Here is a 16,063-nt window from a genome sequence, read left to right on the forward strand (position 1 = left end):
TAATAACACAATAAAAAATATCTATATGTTGTTGTTTTTTTACCAGATATACATCTTAGTGTCATCACTCACACTTTTACTGTACCTATGCTGCTGTCCAGTCGAAGCTCTCCTCGACGTTCCCTCTGGATCTCTAATTCTTTTTCACTGTCACCACCATCATAGTCATCATCACTATCATAGCGGGAGTGCAAGGCTGCTGTGTACTGCAGGAGCTGAGGAGCCTTGCGGAACAGCAGGTCTGGTAATCTGTGGACCTCCAGCTGCTCGTCCTCTTCTTCCCCCTCCTCATCTTCCTCGTCCAGCTCTCTGCCATACAGAGCTAAAAACACCAAGAACAGTTAGAGTTGAACCACTTTAAATGACTGAAACACTTAGAGCTATTTCACAAATGTCACTCACAAACGCAGGAGTGCTGGTCCTGATCCAAGCGGTAGCCCAGTTCACAAAAACACTCATATGTTCCCAGGGTGTTGACACAGTGGTGTTCACAGCCCGAAGTGTCTGCTAAGCACTCATCAATGTCTAACAGAAGAATACATAAGCAATGCACAGCTGAGAAAATGAAAGGGTAATAATAGCAAAACGCAGGATGCACGCAATAGGCTTTTATTGGTGATACATACATGCAATGACAGACAGGTCAAGCTCAGGTGGGCCTTGTAAGTTTTTTTTCCGAAATAGAGTACATTGGCTTCACTTCAGAGTTTGACTTCTTCTACCCATCTAGCAGTTCCTCGAGACTGTATAAAGTTTGCTACTTAGAGAGCAAAAATGTTTTCAGCTCTAAAATGCCCTTGGAACACTACATTTATTTGCAATCAGTAAGTGTCCACTGGGAATTTGTTTCCTGCACAGCTCTGCCACAACACAGAAAACACTTAAAAGCCCCACACTGGGTAAACTGCTAACAATCTAGTTCTCTTACCATCACAGCCACAGCCGTCTGGATTGAGTCTGTGGCCAGATCTGCAGCTGCACTCATAGCCACCCGGGTAGTTTCTACAAAAGTGACGGCAGCACGACTCCCCACTGACACACTCATCACTATCTGAGGAAGGCACGCAGTGGTAGAGTTGATTTGAATACATGGCCAGAAGTATAGACGCACAGTCACAATGGGGATGAAATTGAAACAAGAGGAATTAATAAACAAAGATGGCAAACTACACTCGGAGGAAGAAGAAAAGTTCTTACCCACACAGGTTTTCCTGTCCCGGTCCAGGTGGTAGCCATGGTTGCAGGAGCACAGCGGGCCATTGGTGGTGTGCTCACAGTGATGAGAGCAACCTCCATTGTTCTTCTCACAGCTGTTGACGATCTCCATCTCAATGCCTGGAGGACCAAAACCACAATTAAAATGCTGAAACATAAGAACAACGTTAAGACACATTTTTGTGAACTTTTTTTTGTTTGTCCCTACAGCAGATAATTAGAACAAAAAAATGATCCATTCTAAAGCATGGATATAGTCTACATTGCAATGAAATTAGAAAGGCAAAGTACATTTATTTATGCATTTTTAAGGGTTTTTAGCTACTAATGTGAAGTCCACGATCTTATAATGGTAATGATGTATTCTATGAACGTCTTTACCTTGAAGGGATGATTCACCCCAAAATAAAAAAAAAACATATTTTTTTTCTCTTACATGTAGCACTATTTATCAGTCTAGATTGTTTTGGAGTGAGTTGCTGATTTTTCGGAAATATTGGCCTTAGAGATGCTTGGTTTCTCTCCAATATAATGGAAATAAATGGCATTTGGCTTGTGGTATTCAAAGCACCAAAAAATACATTTGAAAAACTCAAACTCAACTGTCCCAAGACACTCACAGACCTTTTTGTTAGCAGTTACATTTAGGAACTGTTTTCTTTCTACTGGTCTAAACCTGTCAACTATTCACAATGCAGAACTAAGTGTGCATCTACTCATGGACCACAAGCTCGTGCTCGGGACAGCCCGAGATGTAAACATTTATGGCGTCCTCCTCAGCTGAGCTGTTTCATCAGCTAGCTCAGTGGTGGTTGGTGAGCTAGCAGTAGATGCAAGCATTTTTAAGAGAAGGCAGACATCTTTACAGCTGATGTCTCAAACACTCTGCAACTCACACTTTAATAATTTAGACTGACAAATTAGATTTTGGGGTGAACTGGTCTTTTAAAGTACAAGTCTGCTCTGTCCAGTTCTACATATCAGTTGGCAACAAATTGTTGTACATTAGACACATTAAAGCAATAGTATGCAAAAAAATAAAAGACACTGGTGGGTTTTGCACAAATATAACAGTTCTTTCCTTACGGTAGCACTGTTTGCCATCAGCGCCGAGTTCAAAGCCCGGGTGACACACACAGCTAAAGGAGCCCAGCATGTTGACACATCCATGGGAACACTTGGCGTGGCCTGATCTGCACTCGTCAATGTCTACCAACACATGTACACACCCCCGCACGCACACACGCGCGCACAGACACACACACACACACAAAAAAACAAAAAAAAAAACAATATCAAACAAGCATAAGAAAGTCATGACGGCCAACAATTCATATGAAATATCTGCTTTCCAAAGTTGTAAAACATAAGTTTAAATTTCTGGGTCATAATGAGACATAGTCCAAAGCCTTCCAGAGCTGAAATATGTCTTCTTGTCCTCTGCTAGTAAAATTAAGTAACCTAACCCTTTTGGCTAAATAGCAGTTTACGTTTAGGACCAGAATGAGCCGGGTTATTATGGTTCATCTTGCAACAGAAACACACACTTTTGAAACAAACACACGCACCCACCCACACACAGACTGTCACAAAGCTAAGTGAGCACTACAAAACTATGCTCCCATAAAAAATCTGGATGTGTGAAAGATTTCCAAACAATGTAGCAAATACTTCCTCCAGCAGGAAGGCTCTGTCAGGTCTCAAATTTCTCTGGCTTCTCCTGTCCTCCATAGGAGGAGCAGATGTTAGTGAGAACACTTTCCAACATCAGCCTTTTAAATCAATACAGGGCTGCTGTAGTGCAGATTTGCTTTAAGAGGAGCTTTAGTGTGGCCACATATTATGGAAAAATCATAAATGTCATTCGCTTGAATTGAAGCAGATTCCAGGGCAAGGTATTTTTGAGCTTGTTTCGTATATCCACTTTCTATTTTTTTGTGTGTATAGCATGAATGTATGGGTGTGTGATTCCTCACCTTCACAGTGCTTGCCATCTCCAGCCAGTGTAAAACCAGGTCGGCAGCTGCAGTGAACCCGGCCGCCTTCTGAAAGACACAGCTGGGCGCAGCCTCCATTCCTGTCCTCACAGGGGTCCCTCACTGACACACACACACACAGACACACACACACACACACACACATACAAATGAAGCCAGGTCAGCCCAGCAGGTGATGCTTTGACCGTGCTGGTTAGTTCATGAGCATGGAAATCTTGACTCCAGATTAACATGTAAGTTTGACTCCTGCAGCTTTTTAGTCAGAAACATCACAAAGGTGAGTCCAGTTATGATATTTGAAAGATAGTAAAACATTTCAACTTCAACCTTATGGTCTGAAGGAAATTTAAGGTGCAGCAGGCATCAAAACACAACAAATACATAAAGGACAACATCAGAAATATATACAGAAATACAGAAATTCCCCAGCTCAGTGAAAAAAAGATACTCCTGCCACACTGAACCAGACAATGAAAGCGTTTGAAAAGCAGCACCACAAATAAATGCATTGTCAGGTCAAGTAAGTGCTGTGCAGTGGTAATAAATCAAATTTATAGTAATAAATAATCACGTTAAGATAAATAGGCAAATAAAAAGGTAATAAATAAACAAGGTATACAATCTAAAAAAGTTTCTCATCCAGATACACAGAAGCAGCAAAAGCAAAAGTATTTTAAAACCCAGGAGGAGAAATCTAAACTGCTCTTAACTGTACAGTGACTCTTTCCAAAGCTGCTTCTCAAATTCCTTTCCTCTCTACATCGTCATACCTTACACATCAGCAGTAGCCACAAAAATCCTTATTTTTGCTGCAATTCAGTCCAATTTTTAACACTATAAGCAACAAACTCACATCAGAAAGAAAACCTACTCTAATGACCTCTATCTTCCCACAATGCGAAAACATCTCTGGCAAAATGACTTACGTTCACAGTGTCTCCCATCTCTCTTCAGCTGGTAGTTCTTTCGACACTCACATTTGTAGTGATTGTTCCCCATGTCCACACACTTATGCTCACATCCGCCATTCAACACAGAGCACGAGTTCACAGCTTAAAAAGAAGAGAGACACAGAAACACACATGATAAATGAGCATAAATACCCGTCAGGATTAATGGATGAAACTGTTACCACTTACAGGATATTTAAAATCTGAACTCATATGGGACGACAGGTACAATTGAATTTGTTGGCAATCTAAAATGGCTTTCACACTTTAAACTGCAGCCGTGTAATTATGGAAAACTCTTGGGTAAAGGCTAGAATCTGGAAAATGATATTTAAACTGGGTCCAGTGGGTACCCCTTGTTACTTTCTAATGATCTTTCCATCCCATTACTCCTGTGATTTAATGATGTGCCAAATATGAATATCAGCCGTGTGCCTTCTGGGGGCTCTAAACACAGACATGATGACACAGACGGGCTGTAAAACGGAGAGAACGGCTGGCTTCTAACATTGATGACTTCAACAGACACAATTAGCTATCCCTCTGCCTTTATCCCTAGCCTTTACCGCAAAGCTGCAGTCAAAAAAATGGGAGTATTAAGAATAAAATATAAAACCACAAGCAACAGAGGAGTACTGATTATCAGCAAGTAGCAGATTCTCTCATTGCTTACAGGTTTTATGGTGCTAAAATGAAGAAAAAGTACTTTACAATCTTATATTTTTCCCAAGTTGGTAGTTATGGTTCTAATACATTCATTTTCTACAATCTTTACAGGTCATTCAGATGTGAGAGAGGTATTAATCTTCTCATATAACTCTTGTAAAAAAAAAAAGAAAAAGATTAATCATATTTCTCAAAATTATTCCCTTAAGGAGCAACTCTAACTTTGGAAACCTATTTTTTTATCTGCATTGTATTGGTGTTATTCATCTGTACCATTGAGGAAATGTTTGCAAAAATCCAACAGTGAGGGAAAAATGCAGTGCGTGGGAAGAAGTGGAAAGACTTTTAAAATGGTTACCACAAGTGCAATAAATACTGATTAGTGCTTACCAATGCAGGTCCGACCATCAGTGTGCATGCGGAAGCCTTCGCCACACTCACAGTGATAAGAGCCCGGTGTGTTGACACATGTTTGCTGACATCCTCCATTGAGCTCCTCACATTCATCTAAATCTGAACACACATATATACACAAATACATACACTCAAAAGCAGGCAGAGACAAATGCTCATTAGGAAAATGATGTATTCATATAACTGAGTATGACCATAAACCACAAGACTGCACAATAACTTCACATTAAAACATCAGAATTGTTAGGAATGTCAGTCTGCTTCTGACTGTGTCAAGGACTTCATTTATAAGAAGGCTCGTCATTAACATGGCATAATTAGAAACCCATATAAATTGCCTCTCTGCTTGGCAGAACGATGACAGATTGAGAGCTTTGGTCGATTATTGGAAAAAAATGCTGAAATAAATGGAAGCTAAATTAAGCGGTTAGTTAAGAAACAAGGCATTTATTGCATCCTTTGTAAAAAATCTTACATCCAACTATGAGTTGGTCTAATTAAACATTCCATCTGCAGTGAGCCAAATAGAGGAAAATGAAGAACACATTTTCAGTATTGCAAAATTAAAGAGCTGCAATTGTATAATTCTGACCAGATCTCAAAATTGTTTTCCAGTCTGTTTTATGCAGAGATCTATTTTTAAGCATTGCATGTACAGTTCAGCTGTCAACTTTTAAGGCCTACTGTTGGTGCGTTCAATTTGCATTGGGAAGTTGGAGTTTCTGAGCTGGAAATTTAAACTGAAACGCTCCAAAGTCATGCTGCATTCACATGGGCCTCGGATGGTCCCATTTCCCGAGTTGGGAAGTGGTTCTTACAACTTTGGTGTGTTCATGAGCTTTTAAATTGTAATGTGGAAGCAACATGGACACTACAAAGAAGATGTGTTGTATTTTATAGCTTAAAGCATTTTACCTCCCAGTAAAGATTCATATTGATTTCCAAGTATACTGACACAGCTCAAACTTTATATTACAAGGTATTTTTGTCCCAGACTTGTTGTTGCACCAATACATTCCCTACAACTACTAAAATATTGCTTTACCTGACTAATGCTAATAAATAACTTATCTAACTTGTCTAGGTCACACCATATCACAAATTATATGTGAGCAAAAATGAATATGCATTATATGAATTCATAAAAATTTGTTGTTACTACTTAACAGGGCATTCATGGGATGTGAATTTTCCCAACAGGTAACTAATTTTTCTGATTACTCAGATACCACATAAAAGAGAAACAGAAAAGATGCAAAGACACCTCACCAACCCCGACCTCAAAGTCTAAGTTGACTGCCCTTTGAATGAACAGTGGTGAAAGCTGCGGTAATATACTGTTTATCAGTGCTTCTGTTTTATTTATGTCTCATTAAAAGTCGTACACACAGTATTGTCTATACTATTTGTAGACAAATTTCTTCGCAGTTTGTAAGTGCAAATTTAGCAAAATGTGTTATCAACTGGGATGCTAACAATGGCTAACCTAGCTAGAATTGGCATGCTAACAACATCTTTGTTTTCCAGCTTGTACTGGAATGCAATCAACTCGGATGTGACATCATTCCCATTGATAAGTCCTAAAACCCGGAAATGAGCTAGCATATTAGCATTCCTGGTTCCCTTGTCTTGAAGTCAATAGGTTCTCTTTTTGAATGGGCTTTTTTAGACACCTGAAATAAGGTTTGCGGTTAAAACAAGCTTAAGAGACTTTCACATTTTGTTCCGCAACATAAAATACATCAGTATATACCCAACTCACAAATTTTAAAGCCTCCGGGTGTCTTGACAAAGGCGGTTACTAACAAGTGGCTAAATGAGGCTACAGAGCATCACCACACCAAACACAGCTTTACAGCCTTGTTGTGGTGGCAAAATGAATGTCATGAGACCACAGTGTAGTTCATTTAGGCCTACAGCCTAACATTAGCTTTGGGAATCATAAAAGCTGTGTTCATTTGTGAAAATGATCATGCTGAATACAATGTGTAAGTATTATTAACATTTGTTTGCCACAGGGCTTATTTTCTGCTGCAATCCAAAATCCAGTGGAAGAATCCCATAGGCTTTTTGATAAGGGAACCAGGGCAATGCTAACTGTTGCACACGCCTACAAAAATAAAAATAAAAGTCATCCCTCCACTACTCTAGAGCAAAGGATTTTTTAAAGTTCAGAGTGTCTTTCAGTAAGACACTGAATCACCACCAACAGGACACCACACTGACTCTGTGCTCTGAGTCCTCTAGGAAAAGAAAACACATATATAATGTCTTCAGGGTGAATGATGAATGGCTTAGTATGCTGTTCGTGCAGTAGCATGCGTGCAATCAATTTGTTTCCTGCACAGCAGAGAATTGCATCTGGCTGCATGTGTGTCAGATTGAAGCTTACGTTCCACGGAAACAGAAGCAAGCAGAGAAGACAACATACCTGAACACTCAAGGACAATCAGGCTTAACTACACATCTGGACAACACATCACACACCCTCCCTAACCTCTTCCCAGTTGTCATCTCTGACTCATGAGGGCTTTTCAGCTTGCACGAGTGATGACAGAGTAGACGTGCGCGAAGAGAAGAAAAAAATGTTGCAATTTCCCTTTTTTAGGGTTGTGTGTGTTAGTGTGTGGGGGGGTGGGTGTTAAACAGTAAGAGCATTTGGTTTAGTTTATTCAGCCTGCAACGCTACCATCACTTAGGTTCCTCAGAGGTCAAAGCACTTCCCGAGAAGTGTAAATATTGGAACTAATTTTCAAATAGTTTGCGTGTGTGTCTCTTTCTCTGCACTCTAACCACTCTGGTAGACCCGTGGGAACAACCATCTCCAAAATTATCTCAAGACTTGTTTCCAATAACAGGAGCTAAAGGGAGGGGGTGTTAGAGTGGCGGCCTTTCACCAGTAAAATAATCCTTTTCATACCCCGTACATAGACTAGTGTGATCGGGTTTAGGGAATTCATATTTGTTCAACCAGTTTATTTGAACATCCGCCTGACTGAGCAATGACACAAATAATCACTACCAATGAAGAATCACATATTCATGAACTGTCCATCACTCAGGGCCCTTTTGTGCTTTAACATATTGGCAGCTATTGTAGAGGATGCCTAACATGCAAAACAATAAGAAGCTGGGGGAGGTTTGTCAAGGTTAATATACTTATTGGTCTCCTCATGTGAAAGGATTTCAATGGGAGACACACAATGGCTGCTTTTAACCGGTGGGTGAGGTGGTGTGTGTGTGAGGGGCGGGAGTGGAAGTGGTGGTGCTGGGGGTCGAGGGCCACGAGGTCTGAATGGCATCGTGTGACACCGTCTGGCTCCAAAGGAAGCTGCTGAGCTAGCATCTACAACCAGACAATGTAGCAGACCAAACATTTGGGAGCGCTGCTTTAGTGGCAGAGAGAAATGAACAGGTGGTCTTAAGAATGAGCTCCACAGGAACTGGATTTACTAAAAACAAAAGAGGATCAGATCAGCCACCCTGTAACACAGGATTTAATGTATTTTATTTGCTTTAGTGATTAGTATGACCAACATGATCAAATAATTCTAATTTGACTATGTTATTATCTTAACGTTAAAAACAAGACATCTCTAGACAACAGACCCTTCTGCCAGGGGAAGAGAGCTCACTAATCACACATCAGTTTCCAGAACCCATTTTCCCCCAAAATTAGTATGTGTATGCACATTTTTAAACATGGGAAAACCGATTAAAAAAAGACGGTAGACTGCCCACTGCCAGGAGACCAGGATAGCACGTCTCTGCAGTAGATGAGTATGCCTTTCTGTTCTTTTTTTTTTTTTGTTTGTTTTGTTCAATGTCCGACATGGACCAGCTTGAACACAGGTCCATAAACAGTACAAAGCAGCATGGAGGCCCTTGAAAATGTTAGTGATTAATAACACATTTTCAATAGTTAATTGCAATTAACTGCATTTTAATCATATGTTTTCAATTCCATTATTTTGCATTTTAAAACAGCTATGAAGTCCAAATTGACAAGTTAAAGCAATTCTAACCAGATTGTCTTGATTAGGAATTAAGTGACAGCAAAGAGCTGCATGGGACTTGCATAAAGTGGGCATGTCTGTGAAGGGGAGACTCATGGGTACCCATAGAGCCCATTTAAACTCAGATTTTATGAGGTCAGTGGTCAAGGGACCCCTGTGAAATGGCCATGCCATTTTCCATCATCAAAATTTAGCCTTACTTTGAAGTGTTATTCAGCCCCCTTCCTGAGAAGCTGGCATCACATGATTTGTACTACTGGATTCCTCAGATCATCTAGTAGCTTTAAAACGCATTGTGATTAACGTGATAATGCTGACAGACCTAATCTTTTTAATATCTCTTACTCAGTTTATCTCTCAAACTCACTGCAGATCATATTTTCAATAATGTTTGAGCACATCATTGCATTGCACCAGCAAAGGGCGCCCAACACCTGGGTATTGTATTTCTTTTACTGCCAATTGAAAACAATCAGAGCTGGAAGCAATAAATACCCATGACCACTGCAGAGTCATTTGGCTGTTGATTGAAACCTTTAGTATTAAATACAAAAGTAAGATGTTGGTGGGTTTCTCATCCGGTGGGAAAAGGGCTTAACTTTGAAAGTCTCCAAAATCAAAAAAAAACTTCTAAAAACCAAGTTGTTCACAGGTTTATTGTTCAAAGTCAAACTCGCTGTCTTTCCCCATAAATAAGACACACAAAAGCCTGTAAAAGAAGAACTTCACAGCTGCCGAAGCTGCTTCTGTTTGTCTCCTCCACTGACTTAAATCATTACTAAGTGACAGTATTCTGTCTTAAAGGTTAAAGGTCAGGGGCACTTGTACACCTGTAGCTCTTAAAAAACAAATGGGCCTCAGTGCCCAAGAGCAACTCAGCATATTTCTGTCAGATGACACGGCCAGACTGCGAAAGCACGCTGTCTGAGAAAAGGAGCTTAAAAGAAAGTGGTTTTGCCTGTGTGGTTGGTTAAGACTTACAGCCTGAAGTCTAGACGCTCAGTGGGTCTTCAGTTGGTGGACTGATTGGTGATTGTAAGTTTAATGACCTGACCTTTCAGCACAATCATAAGGGCCATTAAATGAATTCAAATGGATGACTTTTAGATATTATCCAAGTACACATTTATTTTATGCATCTAGGAAATATTACAACAACATGTGAGCTGTGCGGCATAGAAATGTTGGATTTTCATCTAAATTCCAATAGCTGGAAAGTTCTGTTTTGAAGGAAAACCATGAATAAAAAAGGACTCTGTAGGGTTTTGAAACACTATTGGCACCGTGAACACTTTTTTTTAAATGAGTTGGTCCCCATATTGTTAAGGGGAGAATTAAGGCCTAAAGCCAACATAAACAATAAATGTTTAAGAACACAAAAGAAAAGCTGTTGTAGCATTCAGTGAGGAGATTTAATTTAGCGTTTGTTTCTGTGATTACAATTGTTCTGATCAAAAGTGGTGGTGTTTCACTTGATGGTAACAGAAGTCCTGAACAGAACTGTTTTAAGAAAGTGAGCTGATGATGATGAAGGGGTATAAGTCTGTGACTGTGCACACCAGTATAGCTTCAGATGTCCATCTTACCGTGACATGCCTTGCCATCTGGCCCCAGTCGACTGCCTTCAGGACACTTGCAGTAGTAGCTGCCAATGGTGTTGCAGCAGTACCCCTCACAGCCACCATCATCCACTTCACATTCATTAACATCTGAAAGAAAAAGGATTCATTACTAACATAATAAACAGAAAGGTTTCCACACCCCTTTCAGCTAATCCTGGTCTTAAATGTTTCCAGGTTTGTTTGTTGTTAAGCTCTTGTACTCCAATCAAAACCCTCAGTCTCCTTGTCCTACACCTATAAAATGATTTTTTTCAGCTGTGCCACAATATCTTTATACATGTTATACTTCACTATACATGTACTGATATGACTGACCCTGTCATCGATCTGTGGCATATGAGACATAATTATTTCATTTTAAATTTGGATAGCGGACTAAAATTTTAAAGCAGAAAAGATGTGTCTGAAGTTGGTCCTTGCCTCATGTATTTAAGCCATAAGAGGAATCTCTGCTGCCACATGAGGGTAAATGAAGAATATACTAGAAATAACCAACAGAAATTATTATGCCCTTTTGTGAAAAGCAAGAGCAAATACAATTTTTCTTGTACACAGTATTGCATTTAATGTTAAAAATATCTTTGCATGAACTTTATCCTGATATTTGTAAAACCTGATTTAATTGCTGTAATAACACTGTAGTTGGTTGTATTCTTAGTGGCAGCAACAAAGCCAAATCTTTTTACAGATGGTACAGTGTTTTGTGATTGGTTTAGAAAAAGGATATGGCAACAGAGAAATGCACTGCACTTGCATGGATATCCTCTGTCAAAGGGGAAGGTAAAAGAGGGGGAAGGAAAAGTTATTTGCTGTAGTCGTATCTTCCATCTGTTAAAAGACTTAATGGGACCCTTTGGCTGTGTGTTGAGCAATAGTTTGTTTATCTCTGAATAACAGGAAATTTAAGAAACAGAACAACAGGCTAGACAATTTGGAAGAAGAAAAAGGGAGTGAGCGAGAGGTAAGGAGCAGCATGCCTTACAGGAACAAGACGTTTGCCAGCTTTTCTGGGTAGATAAAGAGCACATGACAAATCAAGGTCTGCCTATACAATCTTGGTGTATCAAACTAAAGACTGTTACTCTATGAAGTTCACCCACAGTTGCTTATGGCTCTACTTCACTAAACAAGGAAGTGCATCTGATCATTACCAAGCTTGTAATTACGGTTTTTAATATTTGTTTAGTCTTTAATAACGGCAGTGTAATGTCCCATGCCCCCAATCCCCTGCTGTTTAGGTATTTATGCAAAGGTTAATCTAAAGCACATACAGTTAAATAGACTTCCAATAAACAAAAGCCAACATAAAGGCACTCCAAGGCCCCTCTGGTGAAAAACCTGTAAACAATCTGTTTTAGGTTTCAACATAACAAGCAGACTCCAAGCATTGCCATTTTTCTCCGGTTTTTCCGTTCAGGGTCTGCCTAGTTATGTCTGCACTGTATTTTATCCGTTTCTATAACCAGGAAGACACCAATGTACCATAGACAACTTGACCGGTATTATAAAAAAACTCTGTTGCTCAGATAAAATGCCTCCATATGTGTGCACAAAAATAAACATGTAGAGAAAATATATTGACACAAAATGGCAAAAAACCACAGCAGTCCATTAAGACCAAATTGTCTCCAGCTGACCATATGAGATGCATTATTGACTTCCTATTCAGATCGTTGTAATTGATGGGATGCAAAGCACAGTAGTCTGGACAAGGGGTGCTAGATTATTACAACCATATATTTCCCACACATCTTCCCCATGAAGATGGAGCGATGACTGCATTTGTTACAGTTAGTGAAACAAACAATAGGAGGAGAACAGCGGCTGAGGTAAACAAGCTCACAGTGCAAATGTTTCTCTTCTACAGTGATTTTGAAAAGGTTATTGACTGTTTGCTTCCTGATCTACAATTCTTATGTAATAGAATCTGCTTAAGTAGCACATAAACACTGCAAAATGTTTGGCTATTTTTTGATTGTTATGTGGAACTGTTGGTTATGTGGTGCTTCAGTGCAATGTGTGGAATCCCGCAGGACCTCAGAAACTAAGGATGGGTCGCCATTTTTGTCTTTCAGGCCACACCCACACTTGGTTTCTGAGGTCCTGCGGGATTCCACACATTGCACTGAAGCACCACATAACCAACAGCTCCACATAACAATCAAAAAAATTTATTGGGGCAGATTTTTGCAGATTTAGGTTTAGCTTTGTAACTGTCTTACTATCTTATGTCAGCCTGACACCAAACAACTTTTTAAGTGATTTTACTGTAGCAGACAAATTTCCATTGTCGGAATAAAAAATGAGATTAATCATGAGAAATCTTAATTTTTGAAATGGCCTGCCTCTCATTCTCAGGGTCTTCTCCCACTGAAATGGTGCGGCTAACCAGTGGGGATGGTCAATCGAGCCGTCGAAATCCAAAATGTGAAGTTTGTGTGCAAATGCAGTTTATCTTCATAGATTACAGTGATTCAGGATTGACAGGAATACTATCATCATATGACATCTTTTGTCTTTTGTTTCTAGAGTAATGTGTTTTCAATATTAATTTCAATTTATTTATTTATAATATGGAACATGGCATATTAATGAAAATTTACATGTAAATATGCAAGATTTTAGCCAGGGGTTTATTTCCATTGTCCCATGGCAGGTTGATTTTAAATACATAGAAACAAACTTGAACAACTGTCACAACTTATTCAGTGCGTGAAGTAACAGTATAGGCTTAGTAATAACAAATTGACAAGTAATAGCCGAAAGAGTAACACCAATTGACAAAGACACACATAAGACATTGCAGAACATCAAAGTTGTTCAAGACAAACCAAGATTAGGAGGACCATAAGAAATGTGTTTTTGCAGGCACGTAGGGAATTGTTAAAATGTCATATTTCCTATAGGGAGTTTGGCATCATATTTTTCACCAGAAGCAGGATGGGAAATAATCTCAAAAAGAATCTAGGTGTAGTCTTGCAGTTCGTGACACTGCAAAATACAGAGTTAGCAAGTGTATGGTAGGCATTGGTTGTTACTATTCAAAGTAAGGAGCAATTGGCTTTTTAGGATTATATGCATGCAAACAGTTGTAATGAGCATTTTCCTGTTTAGCAATGGATAATGAAATGGCAGGGTGACATTGCTCACTGCAGTTGGCTGCATTGCCCTGCCATGACCTTTACAAGCCTTCACTTACACAGTAGTCCAGCATTCAGCACATTCCCCTTCACCAGGGGGGTCTAAGAAAACCTCTGTCTAACCCTGAAAAATGTGCACACAAATACACATAGTTGCACACAGAAATAACCATGCTCTGCAGTTTTCATTAACTTAAAGGAGAGTGACGTGGCCCAGTAACCTCAGGGTCTGCCCCTTACACATCCCCGCTTTGATCCCACAGCTCCTGAGAGTACTAATGAGCTCTCCATATCAGCTCAGGGTCGTTTGCCATCACCATCAAGATGCCAAGCAGAGAGAAAAAACAAAATTGAACAAACATTAATTCTGTTCCTGTCAGGGCATTTAAGAAGGTTCTGGGCAATGTGATAAATTAGCAATGCCCACCACACGCTGACCTAACAGCACTGCAAGAACTCGTCATCACCATTCATAATTATAACCCCTGTTCAAACTGTAACCGCAAACAAAACTTTTAGCCCAAATTAAACCTCAAAGACAGAAGCCAGAGTTTCATGATCCAGGTTTCCGACAGTTGCTATTTTTGTCTTTGTGGCTTGGCCTTTCACAGTCATCAGTCACAGTCTGCATCTCTGGCCAAACCTGACAGTGGTCAAATGAACATAATTCTGGAGTAAAAGTATTTTAACATATGATCAAGAATAGCTGACTTCTTAGTGCGATGACTCTTGGATCAAACCTTCAAGGCCAGATTAAACTAGAATGTATCATCATATGAGAGACTTCAGGGATTGAGCTGAAGATAAAATGAAATATGAGTAGATTCACTGACCATAAGTTGTGGATACAGCCCAAAAAAATACTCTAGTAGTTTGTACAACAATCAGTGAAAGAAAGCTGAAGAAGAGAGCTTATTAATAGCAAAAACAGATTAATAGTAGGACAATTATCACTTTTCTACAGGTCTACGGAGAATGAAAATTCATTAAAATGTTACTAAAATATGCAGGAATACAAAACTTTACACTGTTGGATGAGATCAGATGAACAGAACTGCTCTGAAAACAAAACTGAGAAGAATCCACATGCACACTTATTCAGCACATATTAAATGACTTTTGAGACCTTTTAATACCTACAAAAAATCCTTGACAAGAGAGCTATCCAGGCTTGCAAAATTTGATTTTTTTGCTCCAACAACCAACAAAGAAGGTGGCAAGTGACTGACCCAAATCCAATCTTAAAAACATGTCTTCAGGAATTTGAAGTCAAAGATGCTGGTTTTCTACAGTCTATGGCCACGTTGTCCTGACCTCTCATACTGAACTACTTTTATCGTCACTGTTGTTCATAAACTGGAAAAAAGTAGAAGAAAAGTAGTCATAAATAGTTCCAGATGGGGCACTGTGTTAAACCTTCACCTCACGCATAACAACACCTCTCAGATACTTACTGCGAACCACAACCTTTATTGGTTTGTTGCTTTATTAACCCAGTACATCTCAAGGCTCTGCTGTCTCTCAGAACTCAGACAATCAGATTAACTGTGACCAACACAATGCCGGAGGGCTGTAATCATGGAAACAATCCCATCTGACTTTGGATCTGAACAGTGTTACTCTTGACACATGTTGGCATTAAGACTTCAAGATAACCGCTGCCGTGGTTCAGCTATCGTGCATTTGAATGTATTACACAGGCCACCCGCATTCATACATATGCATGCATCCAATTATTTCTATAAGTCTCCACAAACCTGCCAAATGTCACTATGGGACCTTTTATTCTCAAAGATAAAAGGTCTCAAAAAACAAGATAGGACATTATCAAAACAAGAAGTTGAGTCCTTTTTCACAATGCATCTAACACACCACATAATCTTCATATCTTTAGCAAAAATGCTTGTGGCACTAAGAGAAAGTTCTCTCATGATTGTATTCTTGTCAAGCATTCATGTTCAAGGACAACAGATCATTCATCCCTGCAAACCCACAAGAAACAAGCTGGTTACCAATGTTATTTAGGTAAATAAGCAAAAACAT

At 39.5% G+C, this 16,063-nt stretch overlaps 1 protein-coding gene across 1 annotated transcript in view; it reads right to left on the reverse strand.

The window, feature by feature from the left end:
- The window catches only part of megf6 (multiple EGF like domains 6), a 65,469-nt gene that overhangs the window by 33,818 nt on the left and 15,588 nt on the right, over nt 1-16,063 (reverse strand). Inside the window, exons 5-13 of the mRNA XM_042486634.1 lie at nt 10,845-10,967; nt 5,219-5,341; nt 4,139-4,264; nt 3,192-3,314; nt 2,302-2,424; nt 1,198-1,335; nt 929-1,051; nt 403-525; nt 86-322 (exon numbers count right to left, since the gene is read on the reverse strand). Coding sequence (XP_042342568.1) covers nt 86-322; nt 403-525; nt 929-1,051; nt 1,198-1,335; nt 2,302-2,424; nt 3,192-3,314; nt 4,139-4,264; nt 5,219-5,341; nt 10,845-10,967 — 1,239 coding nt within the window. The remainder of the gene's footprint in view (nt 1-85; nt 323-402; nt 526-928; nt 1,052-1,197; nt 1,336-2,301; nt 2,425-3,191; nt 3,315-4,138; nt 4,265-5,218; nt 5,342-10,844; nt 10,968-16,063) is intronic.

Source organism: Plectropomus leopardus, chromosome 5, assembly GCF_008729295.1.
Source record: "Plectropomus leopardus isolate mb chromosome 5, YSFRI_Pleo_2.0, whole genome shotgun sequence".
NCBI classification, from domain to species: Eukaryota; Metazoa; Chordata; class Actinopteri; order Perciformes; family Serranidae; genus Plectropomus; species Plectropomus leopardus.